Genomic DNA, 14,909 nt, shown 5'->3' on the forward strand with positions numbered 1-14,909 from the left:
ATAATTGACAGAATATATACAATTGTCCCTCACCAGCTGATCAGCAAGTGGAGGCAGGATGTAGGAAGAGACCCAGTACATGGCCCCAAGGACATACCCCAGGTGCCTACTTCTTCCATGGGCCATACTCCTATTTTACCACCTCCCAGCAATGCCATATTATGAATCCATCAAGGCAATTATTTATTGGTGAGGTCATAGCCTTCAAGCCATCTGATTGTTGCTGGGAGCACTCTCACCGACACCTGCAGTGGTGGGCTTTATCTCTTAAACATTTCTCAGCCTACTGAAGTTGGCCATCAGAACAAACTATTTCACATAGTGAACGAAAGCGCTGTGCCGCCCAGTGCAGCTGTCTTCGCTTATCTGTACATATACACAGTCCAGGGCAAGTCTCTGAATGTACAGGCCTGGGTCAGAATGTGGGGACTGAGCCCAAGCTGCAGTGGGTCAGAAGGTAAAGGAGTTGGACAGCATAGAAATAGAGAGGATTGAGAACGAGCAAGAGATGAAAAGCTGGCTGGTCCAGGAAGAGTTAGCATTGTTCTGGGTAATCTCTGAGAATAGTTACAGACTTGTGGGTGAAAGCTACCAGGAAGCAAATGTCAGGAAGGAAAACTATCACGACCATGTGACCTACTACTGAGGGTGAGTTCCCCATCACCAAGGGTTGGGTCCACGAGTCTTCAGTACTGAGGGTGAGTTCCCCATCACCAAGGGGTGGGTCCAGGAGTCTTCAGTACTGAGGGTGAGTTCCCATCACCAAGGGGCGGGTCTACGAGCCTTCAGTACTGAGGGTGAGTTCCCCATCACCAAGGGGTGGGTCCACGAGTCTTCAGTACTGAGGGTGAGTTCCCATCACCAAGGGGCGGGTCTACGAGCCTTCAGTACTGAGGGCAAGTTCCCCATCACTGGGTGTGGGGTTGGGCGTGGGTCCATGAGCCTTCACTACTGAGGGTGAGTTCCCCATCACTGACAGGTAGGACCACAAGCCTTCAGTAGCGCAAATGAATTTCCCATCACTGAGAGGTGGGTCTACAAGCCTTTATTAAGTCTGTAAGGTCACTGAAAAGTCTGAGTGAAGTTTGGTCATCTCATCAAAAGGCTGTGGTAGATCCACTCTGCTGGGATGACTGAGACTTCCTTGGGGTAGAGTAGCACCACACGGGCACATTGGCACATACCTGAAGCGCACCCTATTGTCTTCTCAGGTTCTGGGGCAACAGTGTGGGCGATAAGGGTGCCCAAGCTCTAGCCGAAGCTGTGGCTGATCACCAGAGTATGACGTGGCTCAGGTAAGCTGCAAGGTGTGTCCTGTCTTTGTCAAAGGGGAGCTCAGTGGTTGGGACAGTTTTGAAGGTCACTGAACTCTGTATACACCCACTTGTATTAGGCAACGGAGTAAGGAAAAAACACATTGAGTTTGGGATCAGGAACTTGAGGAGCTGGGGGTCATTTTGGAGGTGATTCTGCTCCTTTTAGGGTCATGATTTTCTCTTGGCAGATTGAAGATTGCGAGTTGAACCCCCTCATATTTATCTTAAGGACCATCATATTTATTTTAGTCTACTGGAAATGACTGCCCAATTGGAGAGGGTTTGGAGGCTGCTCCTGGCCTTAAGAGGCACTGCAATCAATTTGTATGTCTACACGACACACTATTAGGGTGCGTCATTTGCCCCTCATAGGTCAGTTTGTCTCTGAGGTCCCTCTCTATGCTGATTAATTTTTATTCCATGATTCCGTCCAGCCTGGTGGGGAACAACATTGGCAGCAAGGGTGCCCAGGCCCTAGCACTGATGCTAGAGAGGAACAAGGCACTGGAGGAGCTCTGGTGAGTTGGGAGGACTCCCCGCTCCTGGGAGGCAGAGTTGGGAGGACTTCCCCACTCCTGGGAGGTGGGTATTCAAGGCACTAGAGGAACCCTGGTGAGTTGGGAGGATCCCCACCCCCACCCCCACTCTGGGAGGCAGGTACTAGTCTTTATTGATCGCCTAGCCTCATCCATGGGAGGTTGTGTGGGTAAGCTAATGATTTTAGCTTTGAATTGTGTGAAGCTCGCAGAGCCTGGTTTCACTGCTAATTCTTTTTTATCTATGTGGATATGTTGGTTTGCTGCTTTACTTATTGCCTGCATATGCCTTAGTGGTGAAGACCCGCAGACCCTGGAATCTAGCGGGTACATTAAAGTAATCCCTAGAGTACTGGAAGCATGAATGTTCCAGCTCTAGAAAGGTGCTTTTAAGAATTAAGGAAGGTAGTGCTGGTAGAGCACTTAATATAGTGCCTACCACATGTACAAGTTTAATATAGTGTCTACCATATGTAAGGGCTTAATACAGTGCCTGCCATATGTGTACGTGTTTCGTAAATGCTACATTGTAGCGGCGAGGTTACTGCTACTATTGCAGCTGCCCACAACTGCAGCAATAGTACCGGGAGTACTAATGTTTGTGAAGTTCAGTATTTCAAGATGAGTTGGAGTTCTTCAGAACACTGGCTATTAGTGTTAGGATTCAGGCATTATGCTGGCCTACTCTGTCATCTGACAGGATGTACCAGGCTGTACCCTGGACTGGGTCCCGGTTTGTATGCAGGTGCAAAGGTTCCTTTAGGAGACAAACTCCACCCACTCTTGGTTTCTCTTTCCTGTTGTTTCTCTGAAGGGAGAGGCAGGACTCCTTTACCTCAAATAAACTTCACATTCAAACTCTGTCTGTATGGCATATTTGTCTGTCCCTCATCCGCGTGGTCCTCACCTGTCATGGGACCTGCCAAGGTTCCAAATTTGTGCCTAAACAACAATCAGAGTTAAGGTTCACCTCAGAAGGTGAATGGAGTTTGGGATCATTGAAAGAAGAGCTACCAAGTATGCTTATGCCACAGACCTGAGGCAGATAGATCTCAAATTATCTATCCTGCAGATGCGCAGGCAGATCTCAAATTATCTGTCCTGTAGATGTGCAGACAGATCTCAAATTTATCTATCCTGTAGATGCTGCCAGAGCCGTCAACCCCAGGGGTGCCTCTGCAGTTACAGATTTAGCAGCGGGAGAAAATGCTGAGTGATTGACTTCTCCAGAAAACAGCAAAGCAAGGATACTCAGACGATTGCCACAGACACAGAGTGGAGGTGTTGTGTGACCAAATATTTTCTGGGGATCTGTAACACACATGTCTAGTACCCCATGTAACACACATGTCTAGTGACCCCAGAAAGGGAGCCCATGACAGACCAAAGTCCAACTTGGTGAACCATGAGCATTACTCTGGTTACTTGCAGGATGAGGGTTACTTACAGGGACAGAAATGACTCAAAGACAGCTGCATCACCAAAGCCCACTCCAGCATGGGTGAGAATTCTCAAAGCTGGGACCTTGGGCACACTGCACTAACCCTCTTCCAGGCAGCTCAGCTGGCTTCTGATTCTTCCTGGTAGCTGATCTGGTCTTGGAGTGTTTTGCTTCTCTGAGAGGGACTTTTCAGCTTTTGTGGTTTGCACTGGTGTGTGGTGGGTGTGGTTGGTGAATCTGGTCAGTTTTAGGGACTTCCTGAAGCTATTTTGAGTTGTTTACAAGGAGCCTCCCTGTAGGACAGGATGTTTTAACCTTGGAAAACACCATTACACAACGCTCCACGTTTGTTTTTAGCTCTGCATTCTTTCTGCCCCCTCTTTCGCAATGGTCTTTGAGCCTGGGAGGAGGTGATAGATGTCCTTCTATGGCTAAGAACCAGGTCACCATGCCACAGTAGCAGTCGCGTGTTCTTTGGAGCTTCACCAGGGGTTATGAGTTGAGACTGACAACGGCAGTGATCTATAGGTACAAACACACGTTTAAAAGATCATTGGACAGGCACACCGCAGCCATCTAGAAAAACCATAGAAGTTGTCTTCCCATTGGAACCCACGACACCCTCAGCCATACTGGCTCACAGTACCAGATGTGAACTCCCTCTTGTGGAGTGGGCCTGAACCCCAACTGGGAGGCTGTTGGGCTTACCCATGAGCGCTGAGCACGAGCAGGCACGTGCTGCCCAGCATGTTGGCATTTCAGCATGCAGGATCCACAGCCAAGTAGGAACGCTGGTGGCAGTTTCCCATCAACAGCCTATACTGCTCCCTTAGGCAGTATGAAAGCCAGCCAGCAGGGTGAGAGTTTCCAGTTCAGTCCCAGCTTAATGTCTCCATGTCCCAGTCAAGCATGAACAGGCAGTGTTTTCAGCAGTGGGGTCTTGCTGTCTGGTCTTGGCTACAACAACAGCAGCAATATTTTCATCTGTTCCTGGGCGACAAGTCAAGGAATGGATGAACCCACCTCTGCACTGAGGCTTTTATTCAATAACATTACAGCCTCCTCCTCCTCTCTCTCTCTCTCTCTCTCTCTCTCTCTCTCTCTCTCTCTCTCTCTCTCTCTCTCTCCCTCTCTCCTTTCCTCTTGTAGGATATCTTTTGGATGTAAATGCTTTAGCTGTTGGGATGTTTAATTACTGGGCAATGCTCAGTGGCTTTAAAGGACCCGGGTCTGACGCCAGCCTGTGTGACATTGGTACTAGGGCTTGTAGACACCATGTTCCACTGTTGCAAGTATGTATGTTGCTTCTGTAGAGTTTGATTTTGTGCCACCCCCGAAAGCAGTTTGGTCAGGAGGCCTTCAGTTCAGCCCTTCATTGGGTAAGGTGTTTCAACAGTCACTGAGGTGGATCCAGTTATGGATTTCACCTCTTATGGTTGCTCTTCAAGCGTTGTATACAGAGCTTTTGCTTCTTTTTATGACTGACACCAGAACTCGATGGAACCATTTGTTCAGGTGGTTTTTGCCATTGCCACCAGCTATAGCCTTTTGAACTCTTGGCGGTTTCTAACTGGAAGGGACACTGGAGTAGTAGGGCACACACTGGTTAGCCTGTCCTACAAGGATCTTAAGTCTGCTCAAAAGCCCTTTGAGCCTCTCAGTCCCAATCCCATATAACACTTTATCAAGTTATATTATGCAGAAAACAGGCATCTTAGGCAAGATGGGGTATGAAAATCTGCCAAAATCACTGGGCATGGTGGTACATGCCTTTAATCCAAGAACTCAGGAGACAGAGGCAGAGTTGGTGGCCAGCCTGGTCTATAGAATGAGTTCCAGGACAGCCAGGGCTACACAGAGAAACCCTGTCTCAAAAAACCAAAACAACAACAAAAAGAAAGAATGAAAGAAAAAGAAAATGAATAAAAAAAAAAGAAAACCTGCCAATGTCCCAAGAGTCTCCAGGATGCCTGTAGCTTCTTTACATGTATAGGCACTGGCTGTTGTAGGATTTTGTCAGTAACATTGTCAGGTATACTATACATCCTGCCAGACCATATTACCACAAGAATTTTATAGCTGTGCTGGGCCCTTGCACCTTGTGCAGACTGAGCTCCCGTCCTTGTTCCTTTAGATGTACCTGTATGACCCTCTAATGGCTTTTCAAACCTGTAAAACACTCAGGGCTTAGCACTATGTCATCTATATAGCAAGACCTTTCCAGAGGATGGGCGGGGCAAGGCAACATCCTGAGGCACCATCCCATAGCAAACAGGTTACAAAGATACCTGCTGAAGCACCCAGAAAGTCTGTTGTCACCTGTTCTCAGCAAGCGTCAGGTGATCCCGGCAGTTCCTAACTAGGAAGATACTAAAGTCGAGCAGAAGCAAGGGCTAATAGAACCTGGAAAAGGTTCCACCCATTTGTATCAGTTGCTTCCCCCACAGATCAAGGTGGGGTGCAGAGCATGGATAGGAGGCTCTGACCTCATTAGCTCTGCGAAACCCTCAGTCATTCTCTCTGAGCTGTTAGGTTTTCATCTGGAGCTCTTTCCCGGAGCCTCCCCATGTTTCTCTGCACCAGAGGAACTAAGATGGGCCTGACTTAATCTGCTCATATCTCTGTGGGGTCAAAGGTGAGAGTAGCCCTGGTCTCCTCTGCTGTACCTGCTGGCTCCCTGGGCCAGAGTGGCCCTGGGTTGTCACTGTGGTTGGAGCAGTAGCTGTTGCCTCTCCATTCATCGCAGCTTGGCTGGGCAAACCATTTCCACCCTTAGCATAACCTTTGCACTGGAGGGAAAGGTATTCTCCTTACTCTGGGAGGGCGATTACCCATCCTGGAGCAGGCTTGATCATCTTCACCTGTATGGTTTCCTCACAAGTGTCTTCTGTGAACTGCTCCTTGGGTTCCAAAGCCTCCCAGCTTCTCCTTAGCTTAGTTTGGATTCTTACTAATTTTTTCCTTAGAAACCCCAGCTTAGCCAGGCGATGGTGGCGCACGCCTTTAATCCCAGCACTCGGGAGGCAGAGACAAACGTATCTCTGTGAGTTCGAGACCAGCCTGGTCTACAGAGCTAGTTCCAGTACAGGCTCCAAAGCCACAGAGAAACCCTGCCTCGAAAAACCAACAAAAAAAAAAAAAAAAAGAGAGAAACCCCAGCTTGATACAAATCTTGTCACATTAGTTTTTGAATAACCCTGACAGATTTCTTCCCTTCCCTCTCTTCCTTCCTTCCTTCCTTCCTTCCTTCCTTCCTTCCTTCCTCCCTCCCTCTTTTCTTTCTTTCTTTCTTTCTTTCTTTCTTTCTTTCTTTCTTTCTTTCTTTCTTCCTTTCTTTGTTTCTCTCTATCTCCCTATCCATTCTCCTTTAGTTTGTTCTCTTACCTTACAGACTCTCTATATGCTGGTCTAGGTCACTGAGATCTGCCAAAGCCTTTGTCCTACTTATAAAGATCTTATCACACTAAAGGGCTCAGCAGAGCCACTAAAGCTCCATACTAGCCTCAAAGTCCCTGCTGGAACATTCTTTTCTTTATCTCCTCTGTGAACACAGCTCTGGATGGCCCGGTGAACTGGGGTTCAACACAGCTTCTCTTCTTCCAAGTTCCCCCAATATTATTTGCCCCTCCTCTGTGGTCCTCGATTTAATATGTTTCAGTCTGGGAGGAAACCATTGCACAACAGCAAGGGTCTGGGATCTGAAGATGTAGTGTTGATTATATGCCGATTGGGAATTGCCCTCATCAGTTCTTGTTAGAGAAGCACCTCATTGAGAGTTATTGCTTATGATTATGATTGGTTGCTATAGCAGAGAGTAGGGAATGCCATATGTTTGTTTGCTCCAAGCACATAGCTTCCCACAACAAAATGAGGTTTCTTAGCATTTCTTTTTTTTATGATTTATTTATCTTTATTTTTTATGTGCATTGGTGTGAAGGTGTCAGATCCCCTGGAACTGGATTTTCAGACAGTTGTGAGCTGCCATGTGGGTGCTGGGAATTGAACCCAGGTCCTCTAGAAGAGCAGTCAGTGCTCTTAACCGCTGAGCCATTTCTCCAGCCCCAAAATGAGGTTTCTTGTTAATATAGGAAAGACCATGTGTATTGGCTAGCTGGGCATAAAGGAACTTTAGTTTAGATAAGGCAGATTTAGCAGAATTTATATGAGCGGAGACTGATGAATGAACAGAATGGCACTTGGAACATGGAGGGGTTCAGAAAGCTCCATCCAGCCCCGAGGGCTGCAGTATTTACAGGAAAAAGAAGCAATACACAGAAACACGTGTTGGCAACAACTCTTCACTCCCCTCCTGTAGATGTGGTGCAGTGAGTTGCCAGCCTTTGACCCACTGAAGCGCGGCCGTTGGGATCATCTGAAACCAAGCTCTTCGCTGCACGAATATATTGTTAGGTTTCAATTCATTTGCATACTAAATTAAGTTGCAGTTTGCTGCAAGGAACTCAGAAGTTTGGAGGCAAACTCAGGCCAAATTTAGTGTAAGTTAATTCTACCACACGATAGAAAGCCTCCATCTGTGAGGCTTAAGCCAGCAAAGTTTATTATCTTGTGTCTGGGGAATCTGGGAAAGGAGGGCAGTTTAGCGCTGTAGTGGTGTCTGTAGCAGACTAGCCAGGGCCTCAACTGTTTCTATGTCTTCCTGTCCCAGCAGGCTTACTGTGTGTCTTCTTTGTCACATATCAGGATAACTGCTCCATCTGCAGCGCTGACGTTTGTATTCCAGGATTCAGGCTCTGTATTGTACAAGGGCAAATGGCAGGCAGAGCGCCTTCCTTTCAGAAGCATTCCTGGAAGCTCCCATCTGTCAACTTTCCCTGTGTATCCGTGACTCGTGTGTGTGTCACTTGGCCAATTCTGGTTCAGTGGAAAGCCGGAGATGCACTTCGTTCGTGCATAGCTCCTCACGTCAAAATAAAGTTTCTTGTTAATCTAGGAAAGAAAAAGATAAGAGTATTCATAGCTTCGAATGATGGGGACTTTTATATATAGTGGCCCTGTGGAGTGAGTTCCCTTGCAAAGTTATCCTTGGAATTGAGACTCCCTCACCCCTCTTGTCTATTCTTATTCTTGCTGAATAGTGGGATTCTGTAAATGGGGTGAGGGTATAGGTTAATCCTTCCTGACATCCTTCTCCACAGTCACCGTCACCAGGACAACTTGTCTTCCTTTCTGTTCTCGGCAGCCTGGAGGAAAACCATATCTGTGACGAAGGGGTGTGTTCTCTTGCAGAAGGACTGAAGAGAAATTCAAGTTTAAAAATCTTGAAGTAAGTTCCTTGTGATGGTACAATAATGCCCCGCCTGAGGACGGCGGAGAGGGGTGTTAGGGTCAGAGGTCAGGCTCTGGCCAGCTCTGGGAGTCTCACTGAGGTATCTGGTGGGGAAAGCTTGCCTTAGTCTGGGCAGGTGAGGCTGCCAGTGCTCATTGCTTCCCTGGCATGAGGTGTGGTTGCCGCCATTTGGACAAGGCCTTTCGGAAGGTGGGATTTGACTTCAGAGTGGAAAGGCTCCCGTTGCCCTGGAGCCTGGGAGAAATACATCCAGTGCACGGAACAGCAAGTGCTGCTGGAGCACTTGGGGACACTTGGTGTGTCATTGATCGGGTGTGGAGGTGGTAGCGGGCTTGTCTTCCTCATTGCCACCCTTTGCCTCACTCGATCCTAAAGGAGGTCAGGCAGTGGAGGGAGTGGGGAGAGGCCTGTGTTACTTGTTGCCAGACAAGCATTCCGTGTAGCAATAAGTACCGTTCCTCATAGTATCTATAGATGTGAGGAGATAAAGAGAAACAGGATGGAGATAGGTAGGTAGGTAGACAGATAGAGAGAGAGAGAGAGAGAGAGAGAGAAAGAGAGAAAGAGAAAGTGCCTGTCTCTTTCGTTTTCCGCTGTCTTCTCTGCCAAGTGTTGGTTGGAGTCCAGGCTTCACAGACAGACGGTCTCTCCTTGGACAGAAGCCCTCGTTGCCTCAAGTGTAAAGGGATAGTAATTGGCCTCCGCATGGGTTCTAAGCCTGCACTGACGTAACAGGCAGAGAGCTGGCACACAGGGAAAGCTCAGCACATGCTGATATTGTTCTCAGCATTGCTTTGAAGGCAGATGTGCAGCAAGCCAGTGCTAGGGAGGAAGACAGATGGGGTAGCAGTTCCTAGAAAGCAAGGCTAGGAACCCACGTTTCCAATGCGGATCAGCTCCTGTCTCAGCCTCTGTCCCTAACCTGTGTCCCCGTGCATCACTCTTTGTGAGGTCCTCTCTACCAGTAAGGCGCTGTACCAAGAGCTCTTGCTGTGTTGTTTCCTGTTCAGTTTTACTCTCTGTGAGGCAGACACTTCCTTATTCAGACAAATTTGCTGAACAGCAAATGGTAGAGGCTGGATCTGAACCCTCGGAAGCCTGGCACTGAACTGTGGGGCTCAGCCCTTATGTCCTTCCCAATGTGTGACCAGTTCGGTGAGTGGAAGAGGGACTGTCTTCACAAGAACGTTGGCCTTCGTAGATGATCTCACTGGGCTTATATGCTAGGCTTCCTGAGACCAGACAGGCTCAACAGAAGACCAAGTGTTACAGTAGCGCATCTTGTCTACTTCTTTTCCAGGCTGTCCAACAATGGCATTACTTACCGGGGTGCAGAAGCCCTCCTGCAGGCCCTCAGCAGGAATAGTACCATTCTGGAAGTTTGGTAAGGCCACTGGAGAAATTTCTTTGCTTTTCCAAACCTTGGTTTTCATATCTGGGAGATGGGGTGATAGGAGAAATGAATGGTGGAATTTTGAAGACCAGTTTTGTTCAACATTTGCTATTATTCTGTACACAATAGATTTAGATCTCTGGCTGTAAAGGAAGTCAGTGTCTCTAAGGAGGGGCCAGTTCTGTTCAAAATCAGGGTGTGGTGGTGTGTAACTGTAATCCCAATGCTCAAGAGGCTGAGACAGGAGGATTTTTGTTTTGTTTTGTTTTGTTTTTCTAGACAGGGTTTCTCTGTGTAGTCTTGGCTGTCCTGGAACTCACTCTGTAGACCAGGCTGGTCTTGAACTCACAGTGATCCACTTGCCTCTGCCTCTGGAGTGCTAAAGGCGTGCACCACCACCACCTGGCAAGGCAAGAGGATTTTGAGTTTTAAGTCGGCCTAGGTTACAGAGTAAAATCCTGTCTCAGAAAGACGGACAGACAGACTGAACAAACAAAAGACAGACAGACAGACAAAAAGGAAGGAAGGAAATAAAGAAAGAAATCAGGAGTATTTATTCTGAGACTTTGGTCTTCTAAGCTACAAAGTAGGAATGGGGTGTGGTTAGATAATTAAAACAAGAACCCCATTATTCACGTCTGGCCATGACATCAGCTCTTACAGATTGAGGATGCTATGTGAGCTCCTCTGCACCTTTGATTTCTGAAGATTACACAGGGTGGGGACCGCAGCACGGCATGGCCACATCTGTATCATTAAAAGCCACGGTCATCCATGTGTTTGAAAAAGGAATTCAGATACAACTTGATTCAGGCTCCTGTTTCTCATGTAGAAACAGACAGGAAGGCTCTGGTTTAACACATAATGAGTGAAAATTAGGATTTGCGTGTTTCAGGCACTAGTCTAGATTTCAATACTTTAAAACTAAGAGAGCTCTGTAAGGGTCTGTACTTCAGATCAGGTATGTATGGTGAGGCATGCCCGTGGTCCTGGTGCTTAGGAGACTGAGGCGGGATTGTGAGTTCCAGCAAGTCTGGGCAAGAGCATTATATCCAAACAAAACAAGCACACTTTTCAGTATTTCCTCAAAAATGCTGTCCACACTAGGACTGTATTTCCTCTGTCTTCCTGCTCACCCATCCCCACTCCCCACCTCAGACAGAATCTCATGTGGCCCAGGCTGGCTTCAAACTCACTGTGTAGCCAAGAATAAACTTCCAATTCTTCTGCCTCCACCTCCCAAGTGCTGGGATTACCGGTGTGCACCACCATGCCTGACTTGGAGCTCCGTTGTCAAAGCCAGACATTTAACCAGAGAGGAGGAAAAGTTGGCCCTTCTTAGGTGGGCTGACTCTCAGAGCTGGCTGCAGTCCCACACAACTTATTACCTAGACAGGACCCATCGGCACTTGTGTTTCATGCAGTAGCAAACAGATTTCAAATAGCGAAATTGAAACCAAAGCGGAAACCTGGGCTGGACACACTTTGCTTCTTGTGTGGCTGTGAAGTTTCATTGCCGGGGAGGTCAGGTAGTCTAGCATTTGAAACAGTATGCTTTTTGTTGTTGTTGTTTTATTGTTGCTGTTTTACATCATTGCACAGGCCTCAGAAGTGTCACATTCTGTTGCCAAGGAGTAGGCCAGCCTCGGGCTGCTTCTTAAGGGTTCCGATGCCCCTCGCTGCTTATTGATGAAGCTGTGTGGGCATGAATTTTGCTCACTTCATTCTTAACAGATGTGATTATTGCCTGAAAAAGAATAGCTGGCTCCGGGAGTCTGTAGCTGGCGTGGTTCGATGTTGCTCATTCTGTGGGGTGGTCCTGATAGCCCTGGGTGGCAGATGCTAAAAACAGAACCCCTTACATCTGGTAAGCCCGAGGCTGGGACTGGGCATGAACCCCTCCCAGGCACGGGTTCGAGGGTGGCCACTTTCCTTGCAAGCCTCCACTCAGATCTCCCTTTCATCCCCGCAGGCTCCGAGGGAACACCTTTTCCCTGGAGGAAGTCGAAGCACTCAGCTCCAGTGACAGCAGACTCCTGCTATGACCTCTCAGCCTTGGAGGCGTGGACTCTGGAGGCTGAAGAGCTTCAGGCAACATCCCCGTGCTACTCAGGGCTGGACTTTTCTCCTGGGAGCACTATAGTCACCTTCTGATAGCAGAAAAAGATGCTCCAGTGCCCTCCAGAACTGACTTCTCCCAAGGGTGCATGTTGGTTCGCCTTAGTTAACTGAACTGGATTAAGAGACACGTGGGACGAGAGGACCACACTTCTGTGGGGTGTCTAGAGAGGATCATCATGTAGGACAGTGGCTGAGAGGGGAAGGAACCTGACTGAATGCGGGTAACACAATCCACTGGGCACCCCGTGGGAGGAAGCTGAAGGAGGAGGAAGATAGCGTGTACTTGCATCCGTGAGCCCCTCTTCTTCCCGAGTGAGATCGGCTATGGCTGCTGCCATCACCTTTGCACAGAATACTCCAGCTTCTTTGGCTTTCAACACGGACCCATTGCCAGCATCACTTCAGGGAGCTTCCAGGCTTCGAGTTGGATGGAACTGCTGAAGTGTCCAGTCTTTTCCTTGGCCAGGGCAGTGACCAGATTCTCTGCCTCTCCAGACGGCTGTTGTTGGACTACCCAGCCCCAATGGATGGTGAATTTGAGAAGTTCCCTTTCCTTCTCTTTCCTTTCTCCCTCCCTCCCTCCCTCCCTCCCTCCCTCCCTCCCTCCCTCCCTCTTCCTTCTTTTTCTCCCTCCTCCCACCCACCTTGCTGGTTCTGTTCCTCAGAGGAACTCCGGTTAATGCACCTGCTTTTGCTTTCTTGTTTATTTCCAGACTCTAAGCATGAGATGAACACAAGAGGATCCCTCCGACAGTATGTGGCCAGCCTCTAGCGGAATGGCCAGCGTTCTAACGGGGGTCAGTCAGGACCATGGATGTCAACTTGGCCTGTTGGTATGGAGACTTAGACCTACATGCAAGACACCCCCCTCCTCTTCTCTCTCTCTCGGAGAGGAATATTCAGGAAACAGCTCTTAGTTATGTCTGGACTCTGCTCACACTCTAAAGCCATCCCACTCTGGTCCCGTCCCTCACTCTGCATGAGGCCCAATAGGACCTCAACCCAGACAGCAGACACAACACCTATCCTGCTCTCCTTTCTTAACGCAAACAACAGCCATTTGCCCCCACCCCCCACTCCCATGATATTCTAGATTTACAAGAAAAGACATGGCCATACCCCGGCTGGGATCACAGGTGGACTTTGGTTTCCAGTAGCATCAATTACTCTGTAGCCGCTGCCGCGCCTTTGGCGTCAGTTCCTGGCCCAACTGCAGCTTTTTAGAGCTAATCTGGGCCAGAATTTCAAGCAGCTCCAGCAGGGCCTCGAGCTGGTGCCTGTGGACTGAGCGCTGACAATGGACTTCTGAAACATCCCTAACAGGCAGCCCCATTTGATCTGTGACAGATGTTTTAGGATGTAGAGTCAGGGGTTGGAGGTTTGCAGGGGACGAAACCTGGCCCCGCCTTTTTTTTTCTAGGCAAGATCTTTTTGTGTTGTTTTTTTTTTTTCAAAACATCACCTTTGTAATTTGTTAACTATACCGATTTACTGCCTTCCATATCATTACGCGTGAAAACAGGTGAATATTTATGAACTGTATGGTTTTATTTTTATGCTGGTATTTTTATAGAAAATGTGATCATGAACTTTCTGCTATAAATAACCACAGAGGTGAAAACTCTGGAGTTACCAAGGCTGTGTTCATTGTGATGAAACACTTAAAAATATCCCCCAAACCTGTCAAAATCTCAGAGTTCCGTGTCCCACAATGGGGGGGGGGGCGATGTTGTTTTCTATTGAACAATTTATTGCTTAACGCAAAAGCAGTTCTTAGAAATTGCTGGCAGTCCAAACACATTTGGCTTCAACTTAGTGGAGCCTAACCCAGCGTGAAATCAGAAGCTATTCTGGAGCCTTCTAGGGTGCATAGGGACAGCCCTCTGGGCCTTCTTAGTTCTTTCCACGTGGCCGTAGGAGCGGAAGTCTTTTACCAGTAGGAAGGTAAAGAAGGAAGGGATGTGGTGTTCCTCCTCCAGCAGCCTGCTGCACTGACTTGCCCGGCACAAGACTTAGCCATTCTCTGTGAGCATGCGCATGTTGCCTGGCACAAGACTTAGCCATTCTCTGTGAGCATGCGCACGTTGGCTGCTGGCTGTGATGGGGTCCTGCTTCCTTAGAGGTCTTCTGTGTGTCTGGTTTGCTAAATGTTGGGGCATTTCCGTGTGTGTGTCCGTCCACGGTCTCTCTCTTTGTTCCTGGGGCTCTGCCCTGCCTGGGTTGGTGGTGCGGATGATGAGGGGAAGTAGGGATGGGGCCACCTTCTCTAAGGAGGGAATATAGTGGCTATTTTCGCAGCACCATGTCGGATGGTAAGCTCATCTTCGGTAATAATTCATTAGCTAGTTACGTCCGAACAAATGCTACTGTCCTTGTCCTCAAAGCAGGGTGAGGGCAGAGGGAAAGGCAGACAGAAAGCAAGTCCATTAAAAGTACATGTAGACAATAATACTTTCCTATTAAAGTACTAGGAAGGGAGTTGCTATAGCTGGGATTTAAATGTTCCTCAGAGGCCCATATGCTGATGGCTCGGTGCCTGGCTTCTGATGCTATTGGAGGTAAAAACTGGAGGAAGTCGGGCCTGATAGAGGGAAGCAAAGTCATCAGGAGTCATGCCCTTCCCAGGGACATCAGGACCTCCCATCCTTTCTGATCTCGTCTACCATGAGGTGAACAGATTCTGTTACCGTGTTTCTGCTGCCATAGACACACTACTGTCCTAGGCCCACAGCAGCAAGGCCAAGAGACCAGTGAGACCTTTCCACCTCAGATGCCCTTCACCTCGGGTATCCCT

At 48.3% G+C, this 14,909-nt stretch overlaps 1 protein-coding gene across 5 annotated transcripts in view; it reads left to right on the forward strand.

Annotated features, from left to right (window-relative positions):
* The window catches only part of Nod2 (nucleotide binding oligomerization domain containing 2), a 43,467-nt gene extending 29,667 nt beyond the window's left edge, over positions 1–13,800 (forward strand). For 2 of the 5 annotated variants that reach the window (XM_075976828.1, XM_075976829.1), the window contains exons 8-13: positions 1,212–1,295; positions 1,751–1,834; positions 8,494–8,577; positions 9,902–9,985; positions 11,967–12,645; positions 12,829–13,749. In XM_075976828.1, coding sequence (XP_075832943.1) covers positions 1,212–1,295; positions 1,751–1,834; positions 8,494–8,577; positions 9,902–9,985; positions 11,967–12,039 — 409 coding nt within the window. In that variant the 3' untranslated portion in view covers positions 12,040–12,645; positions 12,829–13,749. Of the gene's footprint in view, positions 1–1,211; positions 1,296–1,750; positions 1,835–8,449; positions 8,578–9,901; positions 9,986–11,966; positions 12,646–12,828 lie in introns of those variants that run through there. The other 3 variants (XM_075976830.1, XM_075976832.1, XM_075976831.1) reach the window with 3 other exon arrangements.
* Positions 13,801–14,909: the final 1,109 nt, after the last annotated feature.

The sequence above is a fragment of the Microtus pennsylvanicus genome, chromosome 6, assembly GCF_037038515.1.
Source record: "Microtus pennsylvanicus isolate mMicPen1 chromosome 6, mMicPen1.hap1, whole genome shotgun sequence".
Classification (NCBI taxonomy): domain Eukaryota; kingdom Metazoa; phylum Chordata; class Mammalia; order Rodentia; family Cricetidae; genus Microtus; species Microtus pennsylvanicus.